The sequence below is a fragment of the Epinephelus lanceolatus genome, chromosome 7, assembly GCF_041903045.1.
Source record: "Epinephelus lanceolatus isolate andai-2023 chromosome 7, ASM4190304v1, whole genome shotgun sequence".
Lineage (NCBI taxonomy): Eukaryota > Metazoa > Chordata > Actinopteri > Perciformes > Serranidae > Epinephelus > Epinephelus lanceolatus.
The window spans coordinates 28191872-28207040 of NC_135740.1; the positions used below are offsets into that span (position 1 = coordinate 28191872).

At 40.0% G+C, this 15169-nt stretch overlaps 2 protein-coding genes across 3 annotated transcripts; one reads left to right on the forward strand and one right to left on the reverse strand.

The window, feature by feature from the left end:
* Positions 1–224: 224 nt before the first annotated feature.
* On the forward strand, positions 225–2119 carry LOC117251949 (protein RD3). Its single transcript, XM_033618575.2, has 2 exons — positions 225–532; positions 1716–2119. Exons 1-2 carry the CDS (start codon positions 225–227, stop codon positions 2083–2085), a joined length of 678 nt encoding a protein of 225 aa, XP_033474466.1. The 3' UTR covers positions 2086–2119.
* Positions 2120–4777: 2658 nt separating this feature from the next.
* stx5a (syntaxin 5A) lies at positions 4778–13284 on the reverse strand. Of its 2 annotated transcripts, XM_033631614.1 has the most exons (12): positions 13156–13284; positions 12462–12692; positions 10813–10883; positions 10333–10388; positions 10159–10229; positions 9897–10013; positions 9502–9558; positions 9308–9389; positions 7962–8048; positions 7714–7817; positions 7326–7447; positions 4778–6154 (listed from the first exon to the last, which is right to left on the reverse strand). In XM_033631614.1, exons 2-12 carry the CDS (start codon positions 12522–12524, stop codon positions 5995–5997), a joined length of 990 nt encoding a protein of 329 aa, XP_033487505.1. In that variant the 5' UTR covers positions 12525–12692; positions 13156–13284; the 3' UTR covers positions 4778–5994. The 2 variants fall into 2 exon arrangements, with proteins under 2 accessions (XP_033487505.1, XP_033487513.1); XM_033631622.1 differs by lacking the exon at positions 7962–8048.
* Between the last annotated feature and the right edge of the window lie 1885 nt (positions 13285–15169).

Here is a 15169-nt window from a genome sequence, read left to right on the forward strand (position 1 = left end):
TTGCATCCAAAATGTAAAGAGTTCCTCTATAGACTGATTGCTGTGGAGACATTAAATGGTGTCCAAATGTTTCTGTGACCCTTTGCTTTGTCTTTATTCTCCAATATATTTCTAAAATACTAAAACCCCGAATATCAAAGTGCTTAAAGTTAGGTACAGTGAATACAAAATCCATGTATAAGGAATTTATGTGACATGACTCCACCAACTCTGTCCTTTCCCAGATGTTTCCTTGGTCTGCTGTTTTATCCCTTGAGCCCAAAGTGCCCGGCCAACGCTCCACTGAGGAGTTGGTGACCAATACTCTGATGTTGGAGTTGGGGGCCATGGTGAAACGCACTGAGCGCATCCATCTGGAGCGGGCGACAGAGGGGCAACGCCGCCGTCGCAGCTCCTCTTCCACAGTTGACTACAGCTGGCTGGCCAACACCCCGCACCCACACCACTATGAGCTGACACCCAGTGATCTGCTGGAGCTGCAGGACCTCTGTGCCAAGATCCCTCCTGCACAGTGTGGCCCTTTGATCGTCAGGTGAGACAGACAGGGAGACAGACATACTGTAGGTACACACTGGCGGGAAGAGAGGGCTATAACTGTTACTGAGACAGAGACTGTGAAATTAAGAGCCAGATTGAAACTGAGGGTGAGATGTAGAGACAAGCAGAAAGACACAGGGAAAAGAGAGAAGAAGAGGCACTCATACATTATAAGAGACTAAAAGAGTGACAGGCAGGGTGATATAGATGAAGGCAGTAAGGGATAAAGAGCTTGAAATACATGCTGGGAGATAATACATAAAGAAGAAACAGAAGAAGAGAGAGCTGCAGGGCTTCAATCAAATTCCCCTAACACCCTTATCAGTGCTGGGGAAGCTACTTTAAAGGCATAGCTTTGCAAATTGCCAATGAATTCACACTGAAAGAAGTTCAACAAAGCTACCCTAGAGAGAAAGCTTTGTTAACTAAAGCTACTAAGAAAAAGTAGTTCAAACTACTTTTCTCAAAGAAAATATAAAAATAACCATGTAAATGTGACACAGAATTATAACAAAACTTAATAAAATGGCACACAATTGAGTTTATTGCCAAAAACATGTCCACTCATTCACTGGTCATACATACATACAACACATAAAATATCTTACTATTCATGGGGATGTGCAGGAATGTTAGTTTTGGTTTTATATACATTGTCCATCAGCAAATATGAATGTAGTACACCACCACCAAGGTACTGCAGAATGTTGTTAAATCTATTTGTTTACTCCCCATCACTGACCCCTAACTATAGCTTAGTACATAAGCTGCTAATCTCAGATTCCTATTCCTGTTCTAAGAGACAACATACAGGACATCTTAAAAATCCACGTCCATGATAGCCTAGCTAGAAATCTGAAACTGTGCTCCAACACCTGTTCTCTCCTTCTTGCAACTTGTTTCACCATTTTTGAATGACAAAGACCTGCAGCTGAAAGAATTGGTTGGTGAATCAATCAGTTCACTGTTTCACCTTCCAGCACCAGTGTAATCAGGGTTCATATCCTACCAGGGGTGTAGCCAGGTATTCTGCACTGTGGTGGCAGAGGCACCTCCCCCCTTATGGCTACATCTGCCTCCATTTTGTATGTCGGACCTTTCTTCTGTTTTGTCTTGATTGTAAAGTATTCTGCATGTATTTTGTACATTCTGTTCCTGATAATATGCTCCCCCTGCAGGTTCAGGAAGCTGGTGTCGCAGATGGAGCCTGAGGTTCATGAGGTTCCCCGGCTGTTTCGCTCAGTGCTGCGCGACTGCATGGACGAGATGAACGGACACGAAGACCTGCATACGCACGACCCCGTCTTTGAGAAGCAGCAGCGCAGCAAGAGTCTCTCTTTTGTTACTTTCCGCACCAAGTTCTGCACGGGTCACCTCTTCAAGGGCAGCGGCATGAAAGGCTCGAGGGGGAATCTGCAGCAGCAGGTGGATTGGTCGGACGAGGAGGATATAGAAGGGGAGGAGGAGGCCATCAAGGCCAGGGCGAGGAAGGGAAGGAGCAGGAGCATGCCGGAGATCGGCCCTATGGAGCAGAGCGCTCATGGGTGAGCGGAGGGAGGGAGAGTATGGTGGAGGGGAGAAGATGAGCACCTGTAGGGGAGAAAATTGAGGAGTAAGAGGAGGGAAAGTAAAGAGATGGATCAGCATACTGTAAATATGGGGAGGAGAGGAAAAATGGGGAATATTGAGGGAGGAGGGTGCATTCAGTGGAACAGAGTGGATTTGGGGAAAAAAGCCCACAAGTTTTCTTGTTCCTAGGGGGGAGGTAAAAAGTCTAATTGTTAATTAACTTTAAGTCTTTGGTTCATCATCTTTTGTTGTTTTGGTTTTACGATTCTGAAATGTGTGATTAGCATTTAGTCATGCTGTGAGTTACAAACTTGTCAAAACAAGAGTAAGTAGCAGCTCTGTGAGACTGTACTTAAAGACAGTGGTGATTTGAGACAAATGCTAACATGCTGATGTTTAGCTGGTATAATAATAATGGTATCATGTTCACCATCTTAAGTTTTGCACATGCCAACATTTGCGGATTAGCTAGCTGATTAGCTAAGGCTGATGGTAATGTCATTAGTTTTGCAGGGGCCATATTCACAAACATTCTGAGAACACTCTCAGAGAACTCCTAGCATAGCCTGCAAACTTTTAGTAAGGAGTCATAGCTTAGGAGGGATTAAGGAAAGTTCTCAGGTCAACTCTGAGCAAGGAAGGGATAGAAATGTTTACCTTAGTGAGGAGGTGTGGGCGACCCTGTTGCTAGGTGTGATGAATTCTACTAACAGATGTGATTGGTTGTCAGAGACACACCCTTTTATGAGTCTGCAAGGTGTGGGCACCCAGTGGAAATGAAATGAACTGCTGTCTGTGAAAGTGTTTTCACTGTTAGTGTGATCACTCTGCTGATGGAAGGTTGAGACGGACCAAAGTCATCACTGCTGCACTGTTGCATTTTTCCAGTTTTTCAGATATCTTAGTGTTGTGATCATTTTATTTCTGGTGTTAATAGCGTTAGGTGGGAAGTGTGTACCTATCCCTAATGAGATCCCTGCACGAATTTATCTGTAGCAGTTCATTAACTCATTGTCATCCAGTGTTTGGAGAATATTTCTCCGACCTCCTTCTGTTTCCGCCATTTTCTCCTCTGATTAAGAAACTCTAAAGCCTCTTACAAGTCCTCCTCCCTGCTCCTAACAGTTTTCACCTTAGGAGCTCTTTAAGGTCTAAGATGCTCTGTGAATAACTCTTATCTTTACCAGGACCTACTCTTAACTTGAGGAGAAATTCTGAGAAAATGTCACAGTTCTCTCTTTCTTACAATTTCGTCACCAGGAGCAACTCTTAGTGCTCGGAAGCTTTGTTAATATGGCCCCAGGTATTTGATCATAAACCAAGGTATAGGACAAATTAAATGTTTTACCTGATGAAGGCACAAGATGAAAAGAAAAATGGAAGGGATAGCAATTAATCCTGAGGGGAACATTAAATTTTATGAAAAGCGATACGATATTTATCAAGTCAACTGGCGGCACTGTAGAGCATGTGAAGGTATGTAATGTCATGTGGGATTGGGGTGCCATCTTGTGAGGTACGTGCTTTGTTACCGAAGTGTATGCACCAAAAGTGAGTTTACAATGTCTGGGTATGTGAGCGGAGGAAGTGCATTGAGGTCTGTAATCCAGCCATGTCATATGGATCTATGTTTTTTTATTCTGTTCTGTTGCTTGCCCACACAAGTAACAGCGCGATCCTCACAAGATGGCATTCCAGTCCAAAAAATTCAACACAGCGTGACGTCAACTTCACGGATCACTAACCTCAAAAGGATACAGTGTCTGGGGATCAGAAATGTCTGTACAAAATGTCCTGGAAATCCATTCAGTAGGTGTTGAGATATAGATTGACATAAAGCCACGTCACTAGCATGACTAAAAACTAAAATGTGTGTCATGGGGTTTCATCTGAGTAAAACTTTTTATGCTGCTAACCTTCACATGCTTCGGGGTATCTTAAAAACAATCAGTTGCTGCAAGTGCTCTCTGAGCAACACCTCCTGATGAATCATACACGTGTCGTGAACTCTCCCTTTAAAAACATGTTACGCAATAGACAGTACAGCTGTTTTCTGCAGTAGATTGCAGGGAGGTTCAGCAGAGGTCACTCATCTGTATATTCAGCAGTCACAGCAGTCACAGTTTGGCTCCAGATTGGTTAGCGGGTGCTCTCACAGTGTGTCATCAAGCAATTTCTTGTAACCAGAAATAACTAGTATCATCTGTAATCTTTTTTATTGTAAATATATGTATTTGGAGAAATAAATATGCAATGTTGTCATTACTTCTATGCTGCTAAAATAGTTTTTTTCATAAAGATGTTTGTGTTTGGTTTAAATATAGAAACAGCTGTGTAACATTTAAGACAAAATGTGACTACATGTGGATTTTTGCCCGTTTATATCTGTAAACTGTATATTTTTTAAGTCTAGTAGCCTTGATGCCTCTCTACAAATGAAAGATGCATGGACCTTTATCACTTGAGGCTGAAAAGGCTAAATATTTGTATGTAAATATGTCTGGGACCTGTAAATACACATTCACAATGTCAGTGTGATGTAAATATGTTGAATATGTCACACAAAGCTGCATGTGCTCAGCACTTCTGTTAGCTAGTCTTAGCCTCACAGCGTGGCTAATTATATCACTGCTGACTAATCCTCTTATGCCAATAAATTCTCAGCCACGAATGCCAGCACCCCATTATCATTTTATTAATATGCACTTTCTTATATCATTATCACTATTTGCACTTTTTACACTGAAGTCAAGGCATTTGGCTAAAAAAGAACAGACAGGGAAAAAAATATAAGAATGACTGTTTCCTTTCTTCTTAAAAAGCGTCCAATAGGTTAGATAGGTTAAGAGGGGAAGAAACTACAATAGTGACATGTAACCAGACACTTCCGGGGAATCTGGCTGATTGAGTCACTGCATCAGTGGAGCCTTCACAGCCAGTCTGACCCCTTCATCAGCACTGATATCACACCTGGATCCTGTTCAGATTCTCGATTCACATACTGAAGTCTCTCTGCACCACTGAATGTGCGAGTATACACTTTTTCAACCATTCAACCTGCCTAACGGCTGGCAACCAAACAGTTTCATTTTAAACAGAGTTGTTGCATCACTTCTCAACATTTCGTCACAGCTCGAGTCTGAATTCCACCAGCAAAAGTCTCTTCAACTGTCTGTAACTGTAACTCCTTATTCTCGCAGGACACGAAATGCTGGACCGCAGCGAGTGTCTTCTTATAGTGTCACAGTTCTGTATGAGTACCCATTTGGCAAATAAACTTTGAAAGCATAACAGAATATAGCAGAATAAAAAAATATATCGAGTGAAGAATTGTTGATAAACAGGGGACACAGTCATGCTCTTCAATGAAAAGTAAACTAAGAAGCAAAATTATCCGAGGATAAACTCTAGTTCTGCAGTTTGGCTTTGAAATAACGATAATAATAATAATGTATGACGTGGGGTAAACAAGAAAATTAAAAAAAAAAAAAAAAACAGTTTGCAGAATCAAACCATTAAATTATAGCCATTTTGATTAAATGTTTATGTATAATTGGTCAAAGAACAATACTGAGCAGTTTTTTGCTCGCTCTCTATACAAAGTCGGGATTTTAGATAATTTATTCTTTCATTTGGACAGAGTTTGACGTCTTCATTCTTCACTGGATCGTAGAATTAAGATCAAGAGTCTGTGGCTTGGGAAAAACCGGAAAGTCTGTATTAATGGTAAAGTCTTTATTAATCTGAGCGGCTCCCAAGCCTCCATCAAAGTGTCCCTTTGACAGAGAAATCCGTCCTTCAAATACGTCGTCTGGACATGTCGTCTCAGTCCAGCTCAAGCTTACTTTACTCCCCCTCATTCCATGTGCTTCTGCCCTCCTCGTCTCTTTAAGCGAAGAAGACTACGAAGATGATGAAGAAGACGATGAGGACGAGAAAGATCTTGATCATCAGCCAGCGGTTGGAGGAGACCGACTGGAAGTATTTGAGGATCTCTGTGTGGGCGGCCTCCACGTTGAGCTGAGTGTCCTCCACGTTAGCATCGATCCTGTGAGAGAAGCACAAGCTCAGTAATACAAGACTGATGCTATGTTGCCTATAATCAATCTTCTTACAAAACAGTCAGTTCAAAAGATTTACATGTGATTTTGTAGCCTCTGTACACTGCCTCGTCAACACAGGAATTCCACGCCGTTATGCCACCTCACTGTTCTATATATAAAGGTACAATAACAGAAAGGGGTGGGGGGGCAGAGTTGTCTTGCCTTTAAGCCGGCAGTGGAGATGGTAATAGCACCAAAATGGCGTCTGTGTAAAAGGGACAGCTGGCAGGACGGGACCACGGACAGCACAGGTGCAACGTTTTGACAATGTGTTATGTGTGCTACAGACCATGGGAGATTTATAAAGTAGCTGTTAGCAGTTAGCAGCTAACACAAAGAATAGAGCCGTAAATGTCTACATATTGGTAAAACAATGAGGATTGGGATCTCCTTACCCTCCAAGCAGAGGACGAGATCAGCCACCATGTAACAGGGACGGTAAATGATTGGTTATTGCCATGTTATGTCATTGTGATTGTTTAGAAAGCGCTGCCGACGCATATGTTTTATGTCATGCTACAGGTTGACACTGTTTTACATGCTATGCCTCTTTTGCTTCCGCGATGCCAGCATACTATCTAAAAATCACACACTGGAGCAGCATGATGCCATGATGGTTCTGTGAAAACATGAAACAGGAATGCAAAGAAGGGACTTGGTAGCAACTCTGTAAAAGGGCTAGTGTTTCCATACAAGATAGTCATGACTCAGATCCTAGCAGCAGTTTTTTTGCTCTGCATCTCTCTTCCTCACTTATTTCTTGTTGCTTGTTTATTAAGAATAGTTTGACATTTTGGGAAATATGCTAGTTTGCTTGCTTGCCAGGTCAATGCCACTGTCATGTTTGTATGGTAGATATGACGGTACAGCTGATGTATTTATCATACTAAACAATATGCAGTATGTCAATTAATGAGCTTTAAAAATGTTGAGAAGCATATTTCTTTTAGCCTCGAAACTACCCTGGCTGCAGCTTCATTTTTACCATACAGACTTTAAAGGGTGGTATTTGTATTCACATCCAACTCTCAGCAAACTAGCATATTCCCCCTAAATGTTCCTAATTAACATCTCATCTTTTCCTCTGCACTCCCTTAATTTCCTGCTCCATCTTACCTCTGGATGGTCTCCTCTTGCTCCTTGACCATGTGCGCCAGCTGCTGGAATATAGAGCCCAGTTCCACGATGGTGCTCTCAATGTTCTGCATGGTGTCTGCACGGCTCTGGATGTATGAGTCCTGTAACGACACAGATAGCAAGATTTCAAAATGTTAGAGCACATAAATAGATAGATTTTTCACTGGAGATTTCAATCCAATATTTTTACGACGTTTACGGAGGACACGTTTCTTACTTATAGTAGCAAAGAACTAACAACACTGTGCATCAACTAATTTAAAAATGAGCAATAACTGATTTTATCCACAATTTTTGATCTAACAAATAGGACACCCAAATTCCTCTCCACCTGCCTGACTTTAAAAAATATACACCAGCAGTCTACCTGCTCATCAATAAGCTGGAGTTGCAAAGGATTGGTCTGAGAGTCCATATCAATGGCTACATCCCCCATACTCCTGGACTCATCCTGCATCAGGACCGAGCTCTCTGAGGGGACACAACAAGCAAAACAAACACACATGTTCAGCGAACTCACACAGAGATGCTCAATGGTAGAGAACAGAAAGAACAGCGGGCACATACAGTAGCTAGTTATACCCGCTGGGAGAGTCAAACGTTCCAGGGAAATACCTTTTAAATTTGAGGTTGTATTGCCCTGGTAACCATTGCGCGGCTCGCGAGCTGCATGCGGCTCCTGGGCCCCTTTTTTTCGGCTCCCTAAAATATTTTTTAATTTTTGCATTATAGATGACCAAATACAGTAATAATCATTCACAAGGACTTCGAGCAGTTCGCTATCACAACAGCTGTTCGAGAAGTACACTGCCAGTCAAAATGTTTCTGTACATCTGCGACATCAGTGGCTAAATTTCAACCAATTTGCTCATTGTAAATAACCTAAAAATCAGGAATTTTAAACAGGTGTAACAACTTTTAAAACAACAGAACTGTTTCTGTTATCATTGTAAAACAAAATGGACCATATGATCTCAGCTTTTATTTTGTCATGAGCAAATTTAGCTCCAGGAGTGTTCCAAAGATGTAAAACTTTATATGTAATTACCTGTTTCTGGCAAGCGAGTAATACATTCTTAAAGGCAGATGCAATCGACAGGTCAACCACTTGATAGTCATACTCTACGTTGTTGTTTACAGGGGCCAAATTATAGTGATAATAACTGATTTTCAATTAGATATAGGTTGTTTCCAATTACATTTTCATTCACACATCAATTTGTTACCTATATTTTATTGTAGGATATCAACAGTGAGCACAATGTTTGAGGTTTTACCAAACAGGCTGAAATAATGTTGTTCATAAACATTTTACTGGCAGTGTAAATGCTCCCATAGGAAGCATCTGAGCTCTGTATCAATTAGAGGAAAACTTTCAGCCATTTGTTTAGCAATATGATAAACTGAGCAGGAGCCACACATGTCAATTATTGACTCAAAGCCAAAACAATTACACAATAAAAGGTGTGTTCACTCTAATACACTTTGTGAAACTGCCCGCACAATTTTATGTTGGATGAAAAAATGAAGAGCAGGAAATGTTTTAGGTGACAACTGAAACGTTGGAATTTTTAGAGGAACGCAAAAGACCAGGATACAATCTGTGCCACGTGATAAGGTTACACCAGTTAGTATGAAACCAAAATGTTGCATTAGGAAATTTACAGTCAACCTTTAACCCATGTCTTTGCTTTGACAACAGATTCTTTTTAGGTTGTGATTTGAATTTAAATACTGCTGCTTGTCAGTACTGACAAAGTCCAAACTGCGTGAAATGTTTAATCAGCACAAAATGTAGCTGAGGCAAAACTTTTCCCACAAACAATAACCAGTATAGAGTGAACACGCCCTCATGAAGCTACAACAGCATGCTGTGTTTACCTGTTGGTGCCATTACTTTAATGCGAGACCCTTGTAAAAAAATCACAGTGAGAGTGAAGCCAAGATGAGGATAAACTTACTGAAGTTGTTGGCCATCAAAGGAGAAGATGAGACAGGGGGCTGGGAGAACTGCTCTCTCCTGCTGCGCTGCTGCTTCAGGTTCTGTGGGGAAAGGGACAAATCAAGGACAGTGATGAACATGACTGAGAAGCAACCCCCTTCAAAACAATTTAGTATTTCCTGCATTTGAACGGTAAAATTAAACACCTCTCACCTCTGTTCTAACTTCTAGGACTGATTTGAAGTCATTGGACATTGAAGCCAGTTTGGACTGTGGACGACAAAAGATACAGCAGAGTTAAACAAAATTAATTCAGCTGCACACATTTCTCACAGCACTCTAATGTGTGAACAAAAATTCTGCAAACATTTTCTGATGCCCTTATGTATGAGATACAAATCTATTTCATAGGGGTAGGGGAAAAATTATTCTTTGATGCACTTGGATTCTCTCTTGAAAAATTCTTGATGCAGAAATTTCGATAATTAGAAATTTAAACTTTATGATTGCCTGGAACAATTTAAATTTACCAGGATATAAATGGTCCCATGCACTTGGACGTAATGCACATATATGATACAGTATGAATTAGACATTGTGGAATATACCTGTAGTGACACCACTATAGTGTTTGAGTGGGTTTGGATGTGTCGGCCACCCGGAGCTCCACGGGACCTCACCAAGTCCTGCAGCTGTGCTATCTGTTTGTTTAGACTGTTGATGTCCTGAAAATATAAACACAGCAGGGGTAGAAAACAGGGTTATCATTTTACAAGATAGTACAGAATCATAGATAGCTGCTCTTTTCATAAATAATGTACAGTATGTTTGCAAAACAACATTTTGTGGGATGTTAACAATTCAACTCACTTGTTTAATGATGTATGTTAGCTCTTCAATCTCCACCGCCTTGTCGTCAAATAAAGATTTTCTTTTTGCCACTATAATATAAAAACCAGTGTGCAAAATCAGCACTTTCAATGATATGACATATAAGCACAAGATTTTTAATTATGCTAAAATAACATTAAAAGGGCCACTTACAAATAGTGAGCTTTTCCAGTTTAGCGAATGTATTGCTCAAGTCTTTTCCAATTCTCCTGCAAGAAAGCAAACAAACAAAAATGTATCTTTCTTTGTCATGAACAATATGTACCCCAATATATTTCAAAATACAGTTGTTTCAATTGTTACCAGGAGTTAAGATTACATCTATTTATCTCTGTGCTCTGTGTCTCCCTGCTTACAGTCTTTGCACTGTGCTAAGCTAATCATGCCCTGGACTAATGTCTCCACTAAAAAAATCACACCAATATTTTCAGTTAACTTAAGTTAAAAGAATAAACAGGACTCCTATTTATAAGTATGCTACAGAGGAGTGTTTTACATGCAGTAAGGATGAGGAGGATAATAATGTGAAAACAAATAATGCAACACCTAAAATCAATATAAAAGATCAAGTACAGTCAGCAAATATTTAAGATCTCTTTAAACACATAAGAAAGCAGACTATGAGGAACTTACTTGGCCATAACTGTAAAGTCGCTGCGCTGCCTGAGGGCGTTGAGCGTTGGTTTACTGGGTTGGACCCCATTCTGCCACGAGAGGAAGAAAGTGAAAGGTATGAGATGGACAGATACATAAAAATAAGAGACAGAGGGGTGAAACTGTGAAAATGTGACTACAAAACTCCTTAAAATTGATTTAGAAGTAATCAGTTGGTCAAGAGCATGAAATGGTGGTGCATGTCAATGAATAGTTTTAGTGACTGTTCTCTGTGTATCTGCTCAGGGACTGCAAATGGAAATTAGCATGCTTGCACAAATCATTGCTTCTCATTTGAGATGAATGTTTGTTGTGTATGGTCCTGGTTTAATAAAGACTAATAATAATAATAATAATAATAATAATGATTTATTAGGCTTTTGTTTACCCACTATAATTGCAGTTAATTATTAAGTAAATAAACCAAATATCAGTTACTGGTTACATGCTTCCTTTCATTATTTTATTATTGGTTCAAAAATTATTACCACAGGCTCTGAGTCAAACTAAGTTAACATTTTTATAGCAACACTACGAGCACTGGTAACTTCTGATCATAGTCCATCTGATACACCTTTATTGATGCTGACACCAATAGTGATGTCTGAGGGTTTAAAAAAAAACAACAAACTGACCAATTTTGCCATTTTAAAACATAAAATAAACAAGCATTTTTGATATAAATCCCTTAAAATAGTCTTTTAAAGAACTATGACCACAACATGTACTGATCAGGACATTTTACAGTTGAAAACAAGGTTGTCGGTGTTCTCTGGTATATTAAACTTAATCTAAATTACCTTCAACATATCGCATTTCTGCCGGGCACTTGGTTTTATATCAGCCAACATATACACTGATATCAATATCTCAGTGAGAACTAATGTCAGCCATAGTGCCGAGGTATCTACAGCTATCAGATACTTAAATTATGATATTTTTATTCAAATATATGTGATTCTGCACAGAGTTAGGTGTTATATAGGAATATGTTTAGCTTGTGAGAATAGAGTGAGCTAGGTTAATCTACATTTTGCCAACAGGTAAGTGCAAATATGAAGTAAAATATCAGGTTTAGAGGTATGTTTGAAGAGCTATAACATCAGAAATGTGGACTTTGCCGCAGAACAGCTTAACTCACTTTGACACTAAGAAATTTAAAGATGGGATATGAAATTAGATAAAAATGTTTGTGGTAAGTAAGACCTCATAAATTCAAATTTAAGACTATGTAATGACTTTTAAGAGCAATACTTATTAAACTGAATTAAGGCATTTCCAGACGTTTTAAGGACCTGCTGACACCATGATTGCTGATTACCATTTTTGTTGCTGAGTGAAGACAACAAGGACACTAATTTGTGCTAACCTTGACCCAAACTGTACAAATAAGACAACTTAATCCAACCAGACAACTTCATTCCTCTGTGGAACCAAAACTAGACGCAGAAAGAAGCAAACAAGGAACCAAAACCAAAAGTATAAAACAAAATTCATCTGCGTAACAGAATAAAATGAAGTGAAAACACAGCAGTGTATTTTTACTGAACACGTCATGCACTTTTGGCAAATGAATAATTTTAAATACAGTGATTCCGTTATGATTGTACTGTGATGTGTCAACATACCTGTCTGCCCTGGAGAGATTTACAGGCTGACTGGAACTCGAGTGTCCGGTCACGGCACGTCATCCTGCCGCCGGTAAAGGGTCGCAAGCCCGCTGTAGACCACAAACCACCTGGGACTATCGGGTCCTGATCCTCAGGTCTGTGTGATCGGTAAATAGAGAGACCTCCCGGTGCGCGGACAAACTCACAGCCAAGGTGGGGTATCCGTCGTGGACATATGGACACACATGCCTACGGTAACGGGAAATAGACGTGTCAATACAAACCAACAGAAAACAGCTTTATATTTAACTGATTAACAAACACAACTGGTGGTTAGGTAACATTAACGTTAGTAAGCAGCCAGCCGGTACCGTTAGCTAACAGCCCGGCTCTCTGGCGCTAACAACACGACAAAAACGACAACAGCCACATGGTAAATAACAAACACCTGCCATAACTCACAAATAAACCCACGGGTGAGCTAAATAAATTGTTATCTGGACCAGCTCTATGTGTGCAGCTGAAGGCCGCCCATCACGACACACAGCTGATCACGGCCTGACCGGCTAACCACAGGCTAACGTTAGCTTCAGAAAGCTAACCGGGCTTTCTAAACGGTCTCTGTTGCGTTACCTCGGTATAATTCGACCTAAACTAATCATGTGAGCTTTAATCTGATTTAAAAGACACAAATCGATCGGTTCCAACTTACTTGAATCGATATTACAGCATATTTCGAAAGCCCTCGATGTTTCTGGCAGAAACTAATCAACCCAGGAGTTAAAGTTCCGATCCGGGTCGTTTCCGGCACTGACGTCACTGCCACGTCTACTTTACCGAGGCGGAAAATCCCTGGAGATACAACACGTGACCGCCAGGGGACGCCACACCTCCTGTTTATATCTTATCAGTACAGCAGGCTATATTATAGTGGTTATATCTACAGTACCCTAATATTTATACATTATTTATTTATTTGTATACATTATGAGGAGGACAGTACATAACAAACAACTACAAAATGTCACAATTTCTTCCATCGTGGATCTTGATGTAAAGAACACAGCAGTTCAGGTGACTATACCAACAAACCAATGAAATAAATGCTTTTATTTTGATTAATAAAATAATTCACTTCAAGTAAAACAGCCAAGGCATAGTTGTGTTGATGGCCTTTTTTTTATAGTGCAAACGTATCTTATTCTAAATCCTAGAATCCATCCCCAGATTAACCTGCGAGGGGTTCCCAGTATAAAATAATTAGCTAGGCATTTAGTAACCCTCATTATTCTCCTCTTTGTACATTAGAGAGAGGGTTCATATGCTGGGAAATTATATAATCTCAGGTGTGTGGTGATTTGATTACAACAAGATAATACATACCTCATGTGAGCGCAGTATACACTGAAATGATTAGACACAGGGTCTCAAGATCAGGTTATAACCCACCTGATGGCTGTTATCATGCCAGTTAAGTGTGCTTTGGATGGTGGTGGTGGTAGGGGTGAAATATCTTTCACATGATGAAGAATCAGAGCTTTATTTGCCACATATGATTCAGCATAGAATTTGACTCAGGTTTTCAGGTGTTCTCAGCATATTTATACACCTAGTTCACATAGTAACACACGCAGATTTACACTTTATTTTAGTATCCACATAAAAAATGACCACATCATTATGGTTGGGTCTCAAAAAATAGAAACACATAGATAAATAGTTATAAAAGGCTACATGAAAGTTATAAACTGCATTATTACTATCTAAAAATAAAGGCATGCATTACTCCCCAATGAAACTGATAATGTCTTTACTGATTGCAACAAGCTGAAAAGCATGCATTGCATAATTTTGGTCAATTGAGATTTACTTTAATTAAGTAAATAGGGGGTGCTGTAATGGATCCTCTACGTAGGAATGTCCCTACGTAATGAGATACTTTATGTAAAAATCCTTTATTATTACATCATCATGGTACAAAGGGCTTTTATACCCCAATGAATACTGTTCAAGTCGAAACATGTTTAAGGCTCTTATGCCCGAAAGTGTTTGTAGGGTATAAATGGCTTTTACTGTGTACCCTGATGAAAGCTGTTTAAGTCGAAATGGAGGAACAACTACGCAGGTTGATTTTAGCGCTGCTCATCGTGGACTATATTGCTGTCATTGTTCATTTTAGTCAAACCATACAGTTTGAAAACGAGGCGCGGCTCCAACTAGAAAACAATGTTTTGATGCATTGGATGTGCTGAATGTGCATATTAAGGCAGTACGGGAGGAGGTGCACATTAATAATCCTCCAGGACTGTAACATGCTCATGTTTAACCCAAACAATGTGTCATGTGACTGCAGTTGGTTCAGATCGAGGTCGGAACATGTTCTCATCACAAACGAACCGCACCAGAGTTCGTTTGTAACCGGACCAAGACTACCTCTTCAAGAAGGTCTTGGTCCGGTTGTTTTGGTGCGGACCTGAATGCGATGGCAGTGTTCACACCTGTCCAAAAGAACCACACTTTACAAATGACATAGTCCGCTCCTTCACTAAGAGAATGACCGCTTATGCTGTTGGAGCACCAATATACACATCTTTCACAGAGAGAGGGAAATTTGGGTTCCAAAAAAGAAAAGGAAGAGAAAAATGAAAGGGAAAGAAGCAAACTGACATTGTCAATAAAAATTCAAAAAGTGGGTGAGAGAGACGTGGATCAAGAGAGGAGTGGCA

Excerpts from the sequence above, each read along its gene's own strand:
- LOC117251949 (XM_033618575.2), top strand. The coding sequence starts at position 225 with ATGTTTCCTTGGTCTGCTGTTTTATCCCTTGAGCCCAAAGTGCCCGGC. Across the intron at positions 533-1,715 it reads TGTGGCCCTTTGATCGTCAG|GTTCAGGAAGCTGGTGTCGC; the intron begins GTGAGACAGACA and ends CTCCCCCTGCAG.
- stx5a (XM_033631614.1), bottom strand. The coding sequence starts at position 12,524 with ATGACGTGCCGTGACCGGACACTCGAGTTCCAGTCAGCCTGTAAATCT. Across the intron at positions 9,559-9,896 it reads CTATAGTGGTGTCACTACAG|TCCAAACTGGCTTCAATGTC; the intron begins GTATATTCCACA and ends TGTCGTCCACAG. Across the intron at positions 8,049-9,307 it reads TTTGATGGCCAACAACTTCA|GGAGCCGAAAAAAAGGGGCC; the intron begins GTAAGTTTATCC and ends AAAATATTTTAG.